At 38.7% G+C, this 17,045-nt stretch overlaps 1 protein-coding gene across 1 annotated transcript; it reads left to right on the forward strand.

Annotated features, from left to right (window-relative positions):
- The first annotated feature begins 3,296 nt into the window (after nt 1-3,296).
- On the forward strand, nt 3,297-16,712 carry eppk1 (epiplakin 1). The gene is made up of 2 exons (XM_053491977.1): nt 3,297-3,407; nt 6,774-16,712. The coding sequence occupies exon 2, from the start codon at nt 6,794-6,796 to the stop codon at nt 15,629-15,631; it is 8,838 nt and encodes a 2,945-aa protein (XP_053347952.1). The 5' UTR covers nt 3,297-3,407; nt 6,774-6,793; the 3' UTR covers nt 15,632-16,712.
- Nucleotides 16,713-17,045: the final 333 nt, after the last annotated feature.

Raw genomic sequence — 17,045 nt, forward strand, 5'->3', positions numbered from 1 at the left:
TAAAGTTTTGCACTATTTCTCAAACTATTATAACATAAACTAAAATCCCAGCCTGATTAAATAATGTCAACATCACAACATCAATAAGCATGATTAGAAGGCTTTATCCTTATTTCACCTGTCAATATAGAACATTTAATTAACAGGCATTAAATATTTAGAGATTAATACAATTAAAAAATGAGTGTTTTCAAAGCTCCCCTCAAATCTGTCCACAATGGACACAATGCACTGTAACACCTTATTTACCCCACAGAATTGGCTTTTTTTTTTGTTGCCAAAACCACTCTCTATAAGTCGGACTTCTGTATGCATGAAACAGGCTTTATAGTTAAATTTAAAGAAAAGGGTAAAACATCGATCTTACCCTGTACCACTGAAGGAAGTGATGAACTTGAGCCACTATGTGCTCTGTTGAGAAATATTTTTTTTTTGTACTTTTTTACTTATGTGAAATGTACCCTACATTACAGAATGACTCATAGACACCTTTTATCCATAGAACAGAACAGGTTCCAAGGTTCTGAGCATTTTCTATTGATAAGCAGGATTCTGTAGGAGGCTTGACTACATGCTTCTAAAAGTGTTTCAGTGGTTACAGTAAGCATGTTTTTTGTTTGTTTGTTTTCTCTCGCTCTCTCTCGCTCTGTGGGTATAAATTTCTAAGCATTCTAGAGTATTAGAAATCTAAAAAAGACTTTTCACTATTTTTGGTTGCAGTTGGTGGCAACAAGAGGACGTTTGCATAATATAAATTTTCTTTTAGAAATAATAAAGGATACTACAACACCTTCTACATGTCCTAAATACTAGTGCTTGGCTTGGCTAATAGATTAAACAGTGGCTGTAATCTCTACTGGAGTGCTGTGGTCCTGAAGTCAAAGGTAATAATAATAATAATAATAATAATAATAATAATAATAATAATAATAATAATGATGCTTTTTTTCAATTGATTTAGACAAAGTTATCCAAACTAGTGGAATGAAAACATGACTGGTATCTGTGGGAAGTACCTGCAGAAATGTTAACATAAGATAGCCATCAGAGATATTTCACAATTCTGAATAAGATTTTCCATGGACTTCAAATGTGATCATTATCTTGGGCTCCAGTATTCCTTTGGCCACAGGCAATTGCCTATCCTGCATAACCAGTAGCTATTTTTTATTACTTCTGATGGTCATACAGAAGCAAAATCAAAATCAAAATAGAGTAAGAGATGTATCCCGACAAGTAAATCTTCTTTTTTTCCTTGGAAAGTCCGAAATAAAAGAACTGTCAGTTACTCAGCTATTAGGTGCATTTCTATACAGTGCTCTAATTGAAAGAGTAGAGATTTAAAGGTAATAACTGCAAAGCATGCCATCAGTGGGAGAGGCTGCTTACAACCAGACATTTGGCAAACAATCACTACTGGATCTAGTCTAATAAGTGGCTTAATACATCTGCATGTATTTTGATGTGACAAAAACTGTATTTTCTTTGGCTCCTAGTGTGGTGACTTTCACCATACAGTACATTCTGCTTAGCCTCTGTTCACAGACTTGCATAACCATCCGTCAGACCATTTTCCATTACTTATCATGCACAGGGTCATGAGGACCCTGGGGCCTATTCCAAGAAGCTCAGAGCACAAGGCATAAATGGGGTGCCCTTAATGAATGGGGTGCCCTCCCACTGCAGAGTACAAGCACAACACATATTAACCTAAACCTAATGGGAAATTTGGAAGGCCTGCTAAGCTCCATATGTGGCAGGTTGTGGTACACTGGGTGTTCTGGTGCCTTTCTGTCATGGCCAGCACTGATTTTTATAGGGCTTTGATCCCTACAGACATAAATGAGCCTACGGGCACCCACGATCCTGTCACCAGTTTACTTGTATATAATTGACAAGCAAATCAATTCACCTGGTATTAATATTATGGCTGATTGATGTATATTAATTATTTATTTAGAAATTTGTATGTCCTGTTAGTCACATAGAGTTTTTAAAATCTAGTTGCAAAATCTGGAAACAAAAGCTGAAATTTTCCTCTATTATATTATTATGATAGACACATGATAGAGACAGATATTTCCCAAATAATTTGAAAACATCATTTTATAAATACGTGCTTCAAATTTAAAAGATAAAGCCTGGGTTGTGGGCTCATCATTCTCCACCCATCCACACTATTTATGGTATGTTTTCCAAGACCAGAAAGAAGCAGGTAGAACCAGATGTAAGTCACCTTTCTCTTGTGAAATCACTGACTGAGGAAGATAACTCTCACCCACATAGAGATAAGAGGACACACCCACAGTCATTATGTTACAATGGTATTCATCCTAGTGCAAATTAGAACATTTATGTAAATGTTTCTCCTTTTTGTTCCTTCGTTTTCTCTGTTTCTCTATAGATATAAAAAAAACAGGCATTTTGTAATAGGAAAACAATTAATAAAGTGGGAACTGCTCAAGCTTGATTGTTTTGTCTGAAACATGTTTTGGAATTCTTACCCTACAGCAATTTGCAAAAAAAATATTGATGAATAACAACCCACAATTTTTTTATTTTTTTTTTAATTGTTGCATAACAATAGCCCCTTTTCCCGAAGTTTACATAAATAAATAATTAAAAAAGAAGTCACCCAACCCCCGCCATCACTCCCCCCCCAAAAAAAACATGTCATGTTGCCATAAGGGCAGATTGTGAAGTCCTTTGTGTGTTTCTAATTTTCATGTGTTGGAAAGCACTGAAACCCCTCCACAAAATGCTTTGCAGTGTTCTTACAAAATGCACTTTTTATCCTTATAGCGGTAATAAGTTCTTTTAGCAAGCTAATTAATACATGCCTGGTGCCTTCCAGAAACACTCACACAACAGTGTAAGTTATTAAAAAAGTAATACATTTTAAATATTTTTACATTTTAATATATTTTAAGTAAAAGTTCTCAATAAAACACCATCTAATTGAGAAATCCACAACAAGCACTTCTCAGTAGCACTCCTGTCGTATAATCAGTAACAACTGTTTAAAATGCATGACTTAAACCTGTAAATAAAAAAATTAAAAAAGCCAGAAAATACAAGAAAACTCCCCAGGTCAGGGATCCAACCAGCTTAAAACAAAAACAAAAACAAAAAAACTTAGGGGAAAAAAGCAATACATTATTGTGATAATGACTTTGGCTCATGTGTGGTCATGCAGAAGAGACATTCTTTCATTGGAGTTTTGTCTCAAACAGGGGAGTGTTTCTGGGGTGGAGTCTTCATGTAGATAAACTCTCAGTGCAAAGCCCTTAAACCTCTGCTCTGGTCCTGTAGCTACCAGTGTGCATGTGCTAAGCCAGGGAGGGACACTTTGCAAGAAAACATTCTGTTCCATTTAGAACTGAAACGTTTTTCACACATAAACTGAGGTAAGTGCTACTTACTGAAACTGGTACATTTTTGTATTATTACTACAACACAGTGAAATCTTAAATGTTAACTCTTTTAGAATTGATTTCAGTCCAGCCTGACCTATATTAATACCGTACTGTGATAATTCAATACTGTTACTTCAACATTGTGCATTTCGCTGTGTACTACTACTACTACTAAGCTCAACTGTAAGGAAGTAGTTAAACAAGCATAGTGTAAATAAAGAACTCAGCATTTTTGTCAGTGTTCTGTGAAGTTTCCTGTTACTCCCTGCAAAAGAGAGGCATTTCAAACATCTAAACACAGATAAAGATAAAGAGAGGCTTAAATGAATAAGATGGATTGCAGGCACTGATCATAGTTCAACATAATTTCAGACCATATCATTCATTAAATCTTAAGGTTGAGACAAAAATATTCCATTATTATTAGTTTTGGTTGGTAGCCATCATGTAATGGGGGAGAGCTTCCTGACAGGTGGGATTTGGCTATGACCACTATGACTAAAACGGACAAAATCAGGAAGAAAAGGGAATTCCATAAAACAAAGAAGCAAAACAACAGCACTGCACTTCCCATATGACATTAGCTGTCATGCAGAAAGATGAATCATTTCCATTCAGTCAGGTGTTAAGCAATATTTTTACATCATCAGGAAAGAATGTTATTCATCACTAAGGTAGCTGTTAAATGTTTTGCCTTTTGATGGCAAGAGCATTGTTGAACTTCCACTGCATTTAGTTGTGTATTTCTAAAAAAGATCTTTTTCTATTTTTGCTCTTTTTGAGGGAAATAAATACATTATATTCTTATAGTCCCTACATACTGTAAAAAGTGGTACAGTACCCCCCACCCCCTGACAAAAAAAAAAAAAAAGTACCACCATAGTCTACTGGAACCAGCAGATCTCAGTATAAGCACAACAAAGGCAGGTTACAGAAATTCAATTCCATGAACTTCCCTTTTCATAATAATTCTGCAATTTAAGGAAACATTGTTTTATGTTGCTCTGGTCGAATTCTGGCAAACAGCAAACAAATAAGTTTTGTTTCTGTCTATATAATACAATTTGTACAAAGATGTCTTAAACCTTAATAGCTAAGTAAATGCATTGCTTTGATACAGACATAAGTCTAATCTAGTTTGCAGTCAACAAAATGACAGTTAAATTGACTCTCCTGTGCCACACTCTTAAAATTAAAACTTTTGCCAAAATCTTAGAATGTAATGTTCTCCTTGTTCACTTTTAGATGCCATTAAACTCTAAACTGTTGTACTGCTATTGGTGATTGCTGCATTGGAATCCCATTTGCTTTCATAACTGCCATAGTTATTTCATGGCTTGGATTCAATGCAGTTCTAGGAACATTCCTTAGAATTTCTTTTCCATATTGACATGATAGCATCATGCAGTTGCTACAGATTTGTTCCAAGAAAATGGCCCCATGCCATGACACCACCTCCACAAGCCTGAACAGCAGACACAGGAACGGATGAGATCTAACTTGAGTTACTGTTGTCTGTTGTGCTATCAGCACAAATCAGCCTGGCCATTTTCCTCTGACCTCAAAATAGCATTTTCGTAGAGAGAACGGCTACTTACTGAATATGTTCTCAGACCATTTTCTAAATCTTAGAGTTGGTTGTTAGTAAAAATTCCAATAGATCAACGTTTAAAGTCATTAAACTACCCTGCCCCCCCCCCAATTTTGATGATCAGTTCAGCAGATCATCTTGAGTTCCTGCATTGTGATTGGGTGATCACATATTTGCGTTAGGGTTTATTTTAACCGGTGTACCTAATTAAGTGCATGGTGAGTGTATTTCAGTGTATTTATTATTATTATTATTATTATTATTATTATTATTATCACAATTTACTGATCAATTTTAGTATTTAATATCAGTTCATCAGGATTTATTCTGTAGGTAAATAAATGTATTTTATCTATATTTTTTATATCTATTATTGAGTGAAACTTTAGTAAATTAAAACAGAATTTGTTGATCTGCTAACTGGTGATCGGAAATGCAACATTACAGGGAAAAGCTAATGGCTAGATTTGTTTTGTATCTGTTGAACTCAGTATTTTGTGTGATTCACTAAGGTGAACAAACTGGTAGAGGCAACTGTATGTTCTATTGGGATACACCCAATATCCTTCATAGTGACAAACATTTCGTAAATTAGTGTGTCAACGTCTGTATTCAGCTGCATGTCTCTTAATTTTTTGCAAAGGACATCAGTCTATGCCACTATAGACACTATGTCACTAAGATCATTGCTACCTCCAATAGAGCCATTAATCTTAGCCAAATACATTGTTAAACATCCCAAGCAGTTGTTTGATGACCAGATAATGAAGATAGATATTTTCCCAGATGTGTTATAGCTATGTATCAGCCTTCTGCCTGCAATCACTCTGATCATAAAAACTCTTTAAAGATGGTGACTTTTTAAGGATAGGCTAATTTTTAATTTGACATAATAATAATAATAATAATAATAATAATAATAATAATAATAATAATAATAGTCACTAAAAAAAATCTTGCATTCTTTCGTTCACTGCATTCACTGAATTGTGCTAAATGCTGTTGTACAACAAGTATTTGCTTTCTACCAAGTCTTTATTACTGTCAAGACTATAAAGGCATTTACTCTTTTTTAATTTGAATTGTCCTTCTGACAATGTCTGCTGTTAATGCAATGGAGAAATTTAAATGGGATGAGAAGGTTAAAATAGCAAAGATCCTTTATAGGCTTGCTAGATAAGGTCAAAGTCGAATGGCGATAAATATGCTACTAGTATAATGGCAATTGGAAATTAACCACTAATTAAAAAAAAAAAAAAAACCCTGGCAGTCTTATACGAATTCAAGCAGTGAGATCACCATAAAGATGGGTTGAATTATCAGGCTACTTGGTTTTCTTCAAAATGTAAATTGGTTTACAAATCCAAAGATAATGTTCATTTTGTTTAATACAAGCACTAAATAACTATCAGGTAATAATTTAACTGACCATTGCATGTTAAAATATTAGTGTTTAAATGACAAGAAAAAAAGTGACCACAATAACAAATGTGCATACGGCGTGAATAAAATAATCAATAGGATAACCCACTCTACATGTTTATTTATTTTCTTGAAAGTAAACATTCACAGCAGTTACTTTTTTTTAGTTAATTCTTCATTGGGTTAAAAAACTTAGCGATTTTAAAAGGAATTTTGCAGTTGCACTTTAATTACTGAAGTGATGTACTTTCCATATGTTAAAACATCACTGAAAACTTCTTTTTCATGTTTCATACATTATTTAATTTACAGGTTAAATTACAATTTATTTTATTCATTTACAGGTAATCAAACGATCTTCAAAATGTCAAAGAGACAAGAAGCTGTGTTCAGAGGCATCAAAAAGCAAGTATCAGCTCAGAACTTGCTAGAATCTAAAATCATTGATAAAACCATTTTTGAAGATCTAAGTACTGGTAAAGTCACAGTAGATCAAGTAAGCAATATGGATTCAGTACGCAAGTACTTGCAGGGCACCGACTGTATTGCAGGAGTGTTTGTGCAGTCCACCAAACAGACCATGCGCATCCATGAAGCAAAATGCAAAGGACTTCTGACGCCTGGAACATCACTGGTTTTATTGGAGGCTCAAGCTGCTACCGGATTTATAGTCGATCCCTTGCAGAACAAAAAACTATCTGTAGAAGAAGCTGTGGATCAGGGAGTTGTGGGGCCTGAATGGAAAAACAAGCTACTTTCTGCAGAGAAGGCAGTCACTGGCTACACTGACCCACACACTGGAAACACCATCTCATTGTTCCAGGCCTTAAAGAAAGATCTCATTGTCAAAGATCATGGTATCCGTCTTTTGGAAGCACAGATTGCCACTGGAGGCATCATTGATCCAGTGTACAGCCACCGTGTGCCTGTAGAGGTGGCTTACCAGAGAGGATATTTTGATGAAGAAATGAACCAGATTCTAGATGACCCAAGCGATGACACCAAGGGTTTCTTTGACCCCAACACACAGGAAAACCTCACCTACTTGCAACTACTTGACAGGTGTATGAAAGACCCACACACTGGGCTAAGGCTCCTTGTCATTGCGAAAAAAGGAGAGTTTTACTTTTACATTGATGAACGTACAAAGAAAATCCTCCAGTCCACAACGACAAACAAGGCATGGGGAAAATTCCAAGGAAAGGAGGTTTCCCTCTGGGATCTCATCCACTCCGAGTACATTGAAGAGGAAAAGAAACGAGATCTGATTCAGCAATTCAAATCTGGCACAATAACAATTAAAAATTTCCTGGAGCAGGTACTAACAATTATACGACAGAAAACATCCAGCACGACTGTTACGACTACCACCACTACAATTGAAAAAAAAAAATCTTTTTTTCGTGGAATCAAAAAGCAAGTAACAGCTCAGAACTTGCTGGAATCTAGAATCATTGATAAAACCATTTTTGAAGATCTTAATACTGGTAAAGTCACAGTGGATCAAGTAAGCAACATGGATTCAGTACGCAAGTATTTGCAGGGCACCGACTGTATTGCAGGAGTGTTTGTGCAGTCCACCAAACAGACCATGAGCATCCATGAAGCCAAATGCAAAGGACTTCTGACCCCTGGAACATCACTGGTTTTATTGGAGGCTCAAGCTGCTACCGGATTTATGGTCGATCCCTTGCAGAACAAAAAACTATCTGTAGAAGAAGCTGTGGATCAGGGAGTCGTGGGGCCTGAATGGAAAAACAAGCTACTTTCTGCAGAGAAGGCAGTCACTGGCTACACTGACCCACACACTGGAAACACCATCTCATTGTTCCAGGCCTTAAAGAAAGATCTCATTGTCAAAGATCATGGTATCCGTCTTTTGGAAGCACAGATTGCCACTGGAGGCATCATTGATCCAGTGTACAGCCACCGTGTGCCTGTAGAGGTGGCTTACCAGAGAGGATATTTTGATGAAGAAATGAACCAGATTCTAGATGACCCAAGCGATGACACCAAGGGTTTCTTTGACCCCAACACACAGGAAAACCTCACCTACTTGCAACTACTTGACAGGTGTATGAAAGACCCACACACTGGGCTAAGACTCCTTGTCATTGCGAAAAAGGGAGAGTTTTACTTTTACATTGATGAACATACAAAGAAAATCCTCCAGTCCACTACCACAAACAAGGCATGGGGAAAATTCCAAGGAAAAGAGGTTTCCCTCTGGGATCTCATCCACTCCGAGTACATTGAAGAGGAAAAGAAACGAGATCTGATTCAGCAATTCAAATCTGGCACAATAACAATTGAAAATTTCCTGGAGCAGGTACTAACAATTATACGACAGAAAACATCCAGCACGACTGTTACGACTACCACCACTACAATTGAAAAAAAATTTCCTTTTTTTCGTGGAATCAAAAAGCAAGTAACAGCTCAGAACTTGCTGGAATCTAGAATCATTGATAAAACCATTTTTGAAGATCTTAATACTGGTAAAGTCACAGTAGATCAAGTAAGCAACATGGACTCAGTACGCAAGTACTTGCAGGGCACCGACTGTATTGCAGGAGTGTTTGTGCAGTCCACCAAACAGACAATGAGCATCCATGAAGCCAAATGCAAAGGACTTCTGACGCCTGGAACATCACTGGTTTTATTGGAAGCTCAAGCTGCTACCGGATTTATGGTCGATCCCTTGCAGAACAAAAAACTATCTGTAGAAGAAGCTGTGGATCAGGGAGTTGTGGGGCCTGAATGGAAAAACAAGCTACTTTCTGCAGAGAAGGCAGTTACTGGCTACACTGACCCACACACTGGAAACACCATCTCATTGTTCCAGGCCTTAAAGAAAGATCTCATTGTCAAAGATCATGGTATCCGTCTTTTGGAAGCACAGATTGCCACTGGAGGCATCATTGATCCAGTGTACAGCCACCGTGTGCCTGTAGAGGTGGCTTACCAGAGAGGATATTTTGATGAAGAAATGAACCAGATTCTAGATGACCCAAGCGATGACACCAAGGGTTTCTTTGACCCCAACACACAGGAAAACCTCACCTACTTGCAACTACTTGACAGGTGTATGAAAGACCCACACACTGGGCTAAGGCTCCTTGTCATTGCGAAAAAGGGAGAGTTTTACTTTTACATTGATGAACATACAAAGAAAATCCTTCAGTCTACTACCACAAACAAGGCATGGGGAAAATTTCAAGGAAAGGAGGTTTCCCTCTGGGATCTCATCCACTCCGAGTACATTGAAGAGGAAAAGAAACGAGATCTGATTCAGCAATTCAAATCTGGCACAATAACAATTGAAAATTTCCTGGAGCAGGTACTAACAATTATACGACAGAAAACATCCAGCACGACTGTTACGACTACCACCACTACAATTGAAAAAAAAAAATCTTTTTTTCGTGGAATCAAAAAGCAAGTAACAGCTCAGAACTTGCTGGAATCTAGAATCATTGATAAAACTATTTTTGAAGATCTTAATACTGGTAAAGTCACAGTGGATCAAGTAAGCAACATGGATTCAGTACGCAAGTATTTGCAGGGCACCGACTGTATTGCAGGAGTGTTTGTGCAGTCCACCAAACAGACAATGAGCATCCATGAAGCCAAATGCAAAGGACTTCTGACGCCTGGAACATCACTGGTTTTATTGGAAGCTCAAGCTGCTACCGGATTTATGGTCGATCCCTTGCAGAACAAAAAACTATCTGTAGAAGAAGCTGTGGATCAGGGAGTTGTGGGGCCTGAATGGAAAAACAAGCTACTTTCTGCAGAGAAGGCAGTCACTGGCTACACTGACCCACACACTGGAAACACCATCTCATTGTTCCAGGCCTTAAAGAAAGATCTCATTGTCAAAGATCATGGTATCCGTCTTTTGGAAGCACAGATTGCCACTGGAGGCATCATTGATCCAGTGTACAGCCACCGTGTGCCTGTAGAGGTGGCTTACCAGAGAGGATATTTTGATGAAGAAATGAACCAGATTCTAGATGACCCAAGCGATGACACCAAGGGTTTCTTTGACCCCAACACACAGGAAAACCTCACCTACTTGCAACTACTTGACAGGTGTATGAAAGACCCACACACTGGGCTAAGGCTCCTTGTCATTGCGAAAAAGGGAGAGTTTTACTTTTACATTGATGAACATACAAAGAAAATCCTCCAGTCCACTACCACAAACAAGGCATGGGGAAAATTCCAAGGAAAGGAGGTTTCCCTCTGGGATCTCATCCACTCCGAGTACATTGAAGAGGAAAAGAAACGAGATCTGATTCAGCAATTCAAATCTGGCACTATAACCATCGAATACTTCTTGGAGCAGGTACTATCAATTATACGACAGAAAACATCAAGCATGACTGTTACCACTACCACCACCACAACTGAAAAAAAATCTCTTAAGTTTCGAGGAATCAAAAAGCAAGTAACAGCTCAGAACTTGCTGGAATCTAGAATCATTGATAAAACTATTTTTGAAGATCTTAATACTGGTAAAGTCACAGTGGATCAAGTAAGCAACATGGATTCAGTACGCAAGTATTTGCAGGGCACCGACTGTATTGCAGGAGTGTTTGTGCAGTCCACCAAACAGACAATGAGCATCCATGAAGCCAAATGCAAAGGACTTCTGACGCCTGGAACATCACTGGTTTTATTGGAAGCTCAAGCTGCTACCGGATTTATGGTCGATCCCTTGCAGAACAAAAAACTATCTGTAGAAGAAGCTGTGGATCAGGGAGTTGTGGGGCCTGAATGGAAAAACAAGCTACTTTCTGCAGAGAAGGCAGTCACTGGCTACACTGACCCACACACTGGAAACACCATCTCATTGTTCCAGGCCTTAAAGAAAGATCTCATTGTCAAAGATCATGGTATCCGTCTTTTGGAAGCACAGATTGCCACTGGAGGCATCATTGATCCAGTGTACAGCCACCGTGTGCCTGTAGAGGTGGCTTACCAGAGAGGATATTTTGATGAAGAAATGAACCAGATTCTAGATGACCCAAGCGATGACACCAAGGGTTTCTTTGACCCCAACACACAGGAAAACCTCACCTACTTGCAACTACTTGACAGGTGTATGAAAGACCCACACACTGGGCTAAGGCTCCTTGTCATTGCGAAAAAGGGAGAGTTTTACTTTTACATTGATGAACATACAAAGAAAATCCTCCAGTCCACTACCACAAACAAGGCATGGGGAAAATTCCAAGGAAAGGAGGTTTCCCTCTGGGATCTCATCCACTCCGAGTACATTGAAGAGGAAAAGAAACGAGATCTGATTCAGCAATTCAAATCTGGCACTATAACCATCGAATACTTCTTGGAGCAGGTACTATCAATTATACGACAGAAAACATCAAGCATGACTGTTACCACTACCACCACCACAACTGAAAAAAAATCTCTTAAGTTTCGAGGAATCAAAAAGCAAGTAACAGCTCAGAACTTGCTGGAATCTAGAATCATTGATAAAACTATTTTTGAAGATCTTAATACTGGTAAAGTCACAGTGGATCAAGTAAGCAACATGGATTCAGTACGCAAGTATTTGCAGGGCACCGACTGTATTGCAGGAGTGTTTGTGCAGTCCACCAAACAGACAATGAGCATCCATGAAGCCAAATGCAAAGGACTTCTGACGCCTGGAACATCACTGGTTTTATTGGAAGCTCAAGCTGCTACCGGATTTATGGTCGATCCCTTGCAGAACAAAAAACTATCTGTAGAAGAAGCTGTGGATCAGGGAGTTGTGGGGCCTGAATGGAAAAACAAGCTACTTTCTGCAGAGAAGGCAGTCACTGGCTACACTGACCCACACACTGGAAACACCATCTCATTGTTCCAGGCCTTAAAGAAAGATCTCATTGTCAAAGATCATGGTATCCGTCTTTTGGAAGCACAGATTGCCACTGGAGGCATCATTGATCCAGTGTACAGCCACCGTGTGCCTGTAGAGGTGGCTTACCAGAGAGGATATTTTGATGAAGAAATGAACCAGATTCTAGATGACCCAAGCGATGACACCAAGGGTTTCTTTGACCCCAACACACAGGAAAACCTCACCTACTTGCAACTACTTGACAGGTGTATGAAAGACCCACACACTGGGCTAAGGCTCCTTGTCATTGCGAAAAAGGGAGAGTTTTACTTTTACATTGATGAACATACAAAGAAAATCCTCCAGTCCACTACCACAAACAAGGCATGGGGAAAATTCCAAGGAAAGGAGGTTTCCCTCTGGGATCTCATCCACTCCGAGTACATTGAAGAGGAAAAGAAACGAGATCTGATTCAGCAATTCAAATCTGGCACTATAACCATCGAATACTTCTTGGAGCAGGTACTATCAATTATACGACAGAAAACATCAAGCATGACTGTTACCACTACCACCACCACAACTGAAAAAAAATCTCTTAAGTTTCGTGGAATCAAAAAGCAAGTAACAGCTCAGAACTTGCTGGAATCTAGAATCATTGATAAAACCATTTTTGAAGACCTAAGTACTGGTAAGGTCACAGTAGATCAAGTAAGCAATATGGATTCAGTACGCAAGTACTTGCAGGGCACCGACTGTATTGCAGGAGTGTTTGTGCAGTCCACCAAACAGACCATGCGCATTCATGAAGCCAAATGCAAAGGACTTCTGACGCCTGGCACATCATTGGTTTTATTGGAGGCTCAAGCTGCTACCGGATTTATAGTCGATCCCGTGCAGAACAAAAAACTATCTGTAGAAGAAGCTGTGGATGAGGGAGTCGTGGGGCCTGAATGGAAAAACAAGCTACTTTCTGCAGAGAAGGCAGTCACTGGCTACACTGACCCACACACTGGAAACACCATCTCATTGTTCCAGGCCTTAAAGAAAGATCTCATTGTCAAAGATCATGGTATCCGTCTTTTGGAAGCACAGATTGCCACTGGAGGCATCATTGATCCAGTGTACAGCCACCGTGTCCCTGTAGAGGTGGCTTACCAGAGAGGATATTTTGATGAAGAAATGAACCAGATTCTAGATGACCCAAGCGATGACACCAAGGGTTTCTTTGACCCCAACACACAGGAAAACCTTACCTACTTGCAACTACTTGACAGGTGTATGAAAGACCCACACACTGGGCTAAGGCTCCTTGTCATTGCGAAAAAGGGAGAGTTTTACTTTTACATTGATGAACATACAAAGAAAATCCTCCAGTCCACTACCACAAACAAGGCATGGGGAAAATTCCAAGGAAAGGAGGTTTCCCTCTGGGATCTCATCCACTCTGAGTACATTGAAGAGGAAAAGAAACGAGATCTGATTCAGCAATTCAAATCTGGCACTATAACCATCGAATACTTCTTGGAGCAGGTACTATCAATTATACGACAGAAAACATCAAGCATGACTGTTACCACTACCACCACCACAACTGAAAAAAAATCTCTTAAGTTTCGAGGAATCAAAAAGCAAGTAACAGCTCAGAACTTGCTGGAATCTAGAATCATTGATAAAGCCATTTTTGAAGACCTAAGTACTGGTAAGGTCACAGTAGATCAAGTAAGCAATATGGATTCAGTACGCAAGTACTTGCAGGGCACCGACTGTATTGCAGGAGTGTTTGTGCAGTCCACCAAACAGACCATGCGCATCCATGAAGCCAAATGCAAAGGACTTCTGACGCCTGGCACATCATTGGTTTTATTGGAGGCTCAAGCTGCTACCGGATTTATAGTCGATCCCGTGCAGAACAAAAAACTATCTGTAGAAGAAGCTGTGGATGAGGGAGTCGTGGGGCCTGAATGGAAAAACAAGCTACTTTCTGCAGAGAAGGCAGTCACTGGCTACACTGACCCACACACTGGAAACACCATCTCATTGTTCCAGGCCTTAAAGAAAGATCTCATTGTCAAAGATCATGGTATCCGTCTTTTGGAAGCACAGATTGCCACTGGAGGCATCATTGATCCAGTGTACAGCCACCGTGTCCCTGTAGAGGTGGCTTACCAGAGAGGATATTTTGATGAAGAAATGAACCAGATTCTAGATGACCCAAGCGATGACACCAAGGGTTTCTTTGACCCCAACACACAGGAAAACCTCACCTACTTGCAACTACTTGACAGGTGTATGAAAGACCCACACACTGGGCTAAGGCTCCTTGTCATTGCGAAAAAAGGAGAGTTTTACTTTTACATTGATGAACATACAAAGAAAATCCTCCAGTCCACTACCACAAACAAGGCATGGGGAAAATTCCAAGGAAAGGAGGTTTCCCTCTGGGATCTCATCCACTCCGAGTACATTGAAGAGGAAAAGAAACGAGATCTGATTCAGCAATTCAAATCTGGTACAATAACAATTGAAAATTTCCTGGAGCAGGTACTAACAATTATACGACAGAAAACATCCAGCACGACTGTTACGACTACCACCACTACAATTGAAAAAAAATCTCTTAATTTTCGTGGAATCAAAAAGCAAGTGTCAGCAAAGAACTTGCTGGAATCTAAAATCATTGATCAAACAATTTTTGAAGATCTAAGTACTGGTAAGGTCACAGTAGATCAAGTAAGCAATATGGATTCAGTACGCAAGTACTTGCAGGGCACTGACTGTATTGCAGGAGTGTTTGTGCAGTCCACCAAACAGACCATGCGCATCCATGAAGCCAAATGCAAAGGACTTCTGACGCCTGGAACATCACTGGTTTTATTGGAGGCTCAAGCTGCTACCGGATTTATAGTCGATCCTTTGCAGAACAAAAAACTATCTGTAGAAGAAGCTGTGGATCAGGGAGTCGTGGGGCCTGAATGGAAAAACAAGCTACTTTCTGCAGAGAAGGCAGTCACTGGCTACACTGACCCATACACTGGAAACACCATCTCATTGTTCCAGGCCTTAAAGAAAGATCTCATTGTCAAAGATCATGGTATCCGTCTTTTGGAAGCACAGATTGCTACTGGAGGCATCATTGATCCAGTGTACAGCCACCGAGTGCCAGTAGAGGTGGCTTACCAGAGAGGATATTTTGACAAAGAAATGAACCAGATTCTTTCTGATTCAGGTGATGACACCAAGGGTTTCTTTGACCCCAACACAAAGGAGAACCTTACCTACTTGCAACTACTTGATCGATGCATCAAAGATCCACACACTGGATTGACCTTACTAACCTTAAGAAAATGAAAAAAAAAAAAAGCTTTGCATAACTTACGAAATATATACTGTCTGGGCAAAAAGGTTTCACTGCAGCACACAATGTGGTGGCCAGTTCCTGTGTGAAAATAATTTCTCATCCCCCAGAACCCCTCTTCCACAATCTGAGTCTTAAAATATGCCTGTGTCATCAGGGACAAAAACCGCTTTCGTGTAATACCCTGACCATTCAGGTTATCAGCTAACCTTACCTACTTGCCACATAACGCTGCTGAGCCTAGACTTGACCTGCTGAAACCATCCCAGATTATAACACTGTCTCCAGAGTCTTGTACAATGAACATTATGCATGACCTTGCATTCCTGCACTTCTTTTCCTATGGAGACATATAAATTACTCTTTAGTAGTGTCAATTGGAGTTCATCAGAATGCATGACTTTTTCCATTGCTTTTAAGTCCAATTTTTATTATCCCTAACATATTCAACCTATTTTCTGATTATTCTTACAAACAAGGCCATATGTCCCAATCCTGTAAGTTCCTCACATATGGAGGTGCTCTTACATTCAGTTAAAAACAGCTATTATTTTTTTTTAAAATTTACCATTCTACTTTACCAAGTGTTTAGTGATCTCCCTTAGGCGTAGAGACCTTATTTTATCCTTCTCCAAGAAGTTTTATTTGTAAAATATTTGTCCTATACCACTTACTCATTGGATTTGTGAAGTGGTTATAAATGAACTGAGAAAATATGTTTCAGGTAGATAAAACTTTGTCTTTGTAAAGAAAAAAAAATTATTAATGAGTAAATGTAGATATAAGATATATGTAAAAAAGTGGGTGTTTTCTTTTTATTGGTCATTTTTACAGTTCTTTATACAAAAAAATGTATTTGGTAAGATTTATATATCCTATGATTCAAACAATCTATTGACCAGCATTGGTTTCAGAAAATCATTTATTTATCCTGTTAGATAAATTCTGAGGAAAATAACTGCAAGGAATCATAATGTTATACAATTATCTTTCTTCAAAAAACTGTAAGACAACTTTAAAGCATGTTTAAGCAATGCTTACATTTAAACGAATAATAAACTTTCCATTTTAAAACTCAGTTGTTAAATGATTTTAATTTCTCTTACATTATAAGTTAGTACAGTTAAACCTTGGATTGTGAGCATAATTCATTCCGGAAGCATGCAAATCACTTGTATATTAAAGCAAATTCCCCCATAAGAAACAATGAAAGCGTAAATAATTCTTTCGGCAGCGCAAAAATATTTATATACAAATAAGTACAAAATCAAAAGTAAAAATAAAACAAATGAACCTGCATTTTACCTTTGAAAAGAATCCAGACAAAGCAGTATTTCTGTTAGTGTGTGTGTGAAGCTAAAGTAAGACGTTCACACACTCGCACAAATGAAAACACTGCTTCAATAA

The sequence above is a fragment of the Clarias gariepinus genome, chromosome 3 (assembly GCF_024256425.1).
Source record: "Clarias gariepinus isolate MV-2021 ecotype Netherlands chromosome 3, CGAR_prim_01v2, whole genome shotgun sequence".
Taxonomy (NCBI): domain Eukaryota; kingdom Metazoa; phylum Chordata; class Actinopteri; order Siluriformes; family Clariidae; genus Clarias; species Clarias gariepinus.

What these genes read in the sequence shown, in the direction of transcription:
- eppk1 (XM_053491977.1), top strand. Translation starts at nt 6,794, where the DNA reads ATGTCAAAGAGACAAGAAGCTGTGTTCAGAGGCATCAAAAAGCAAGTA.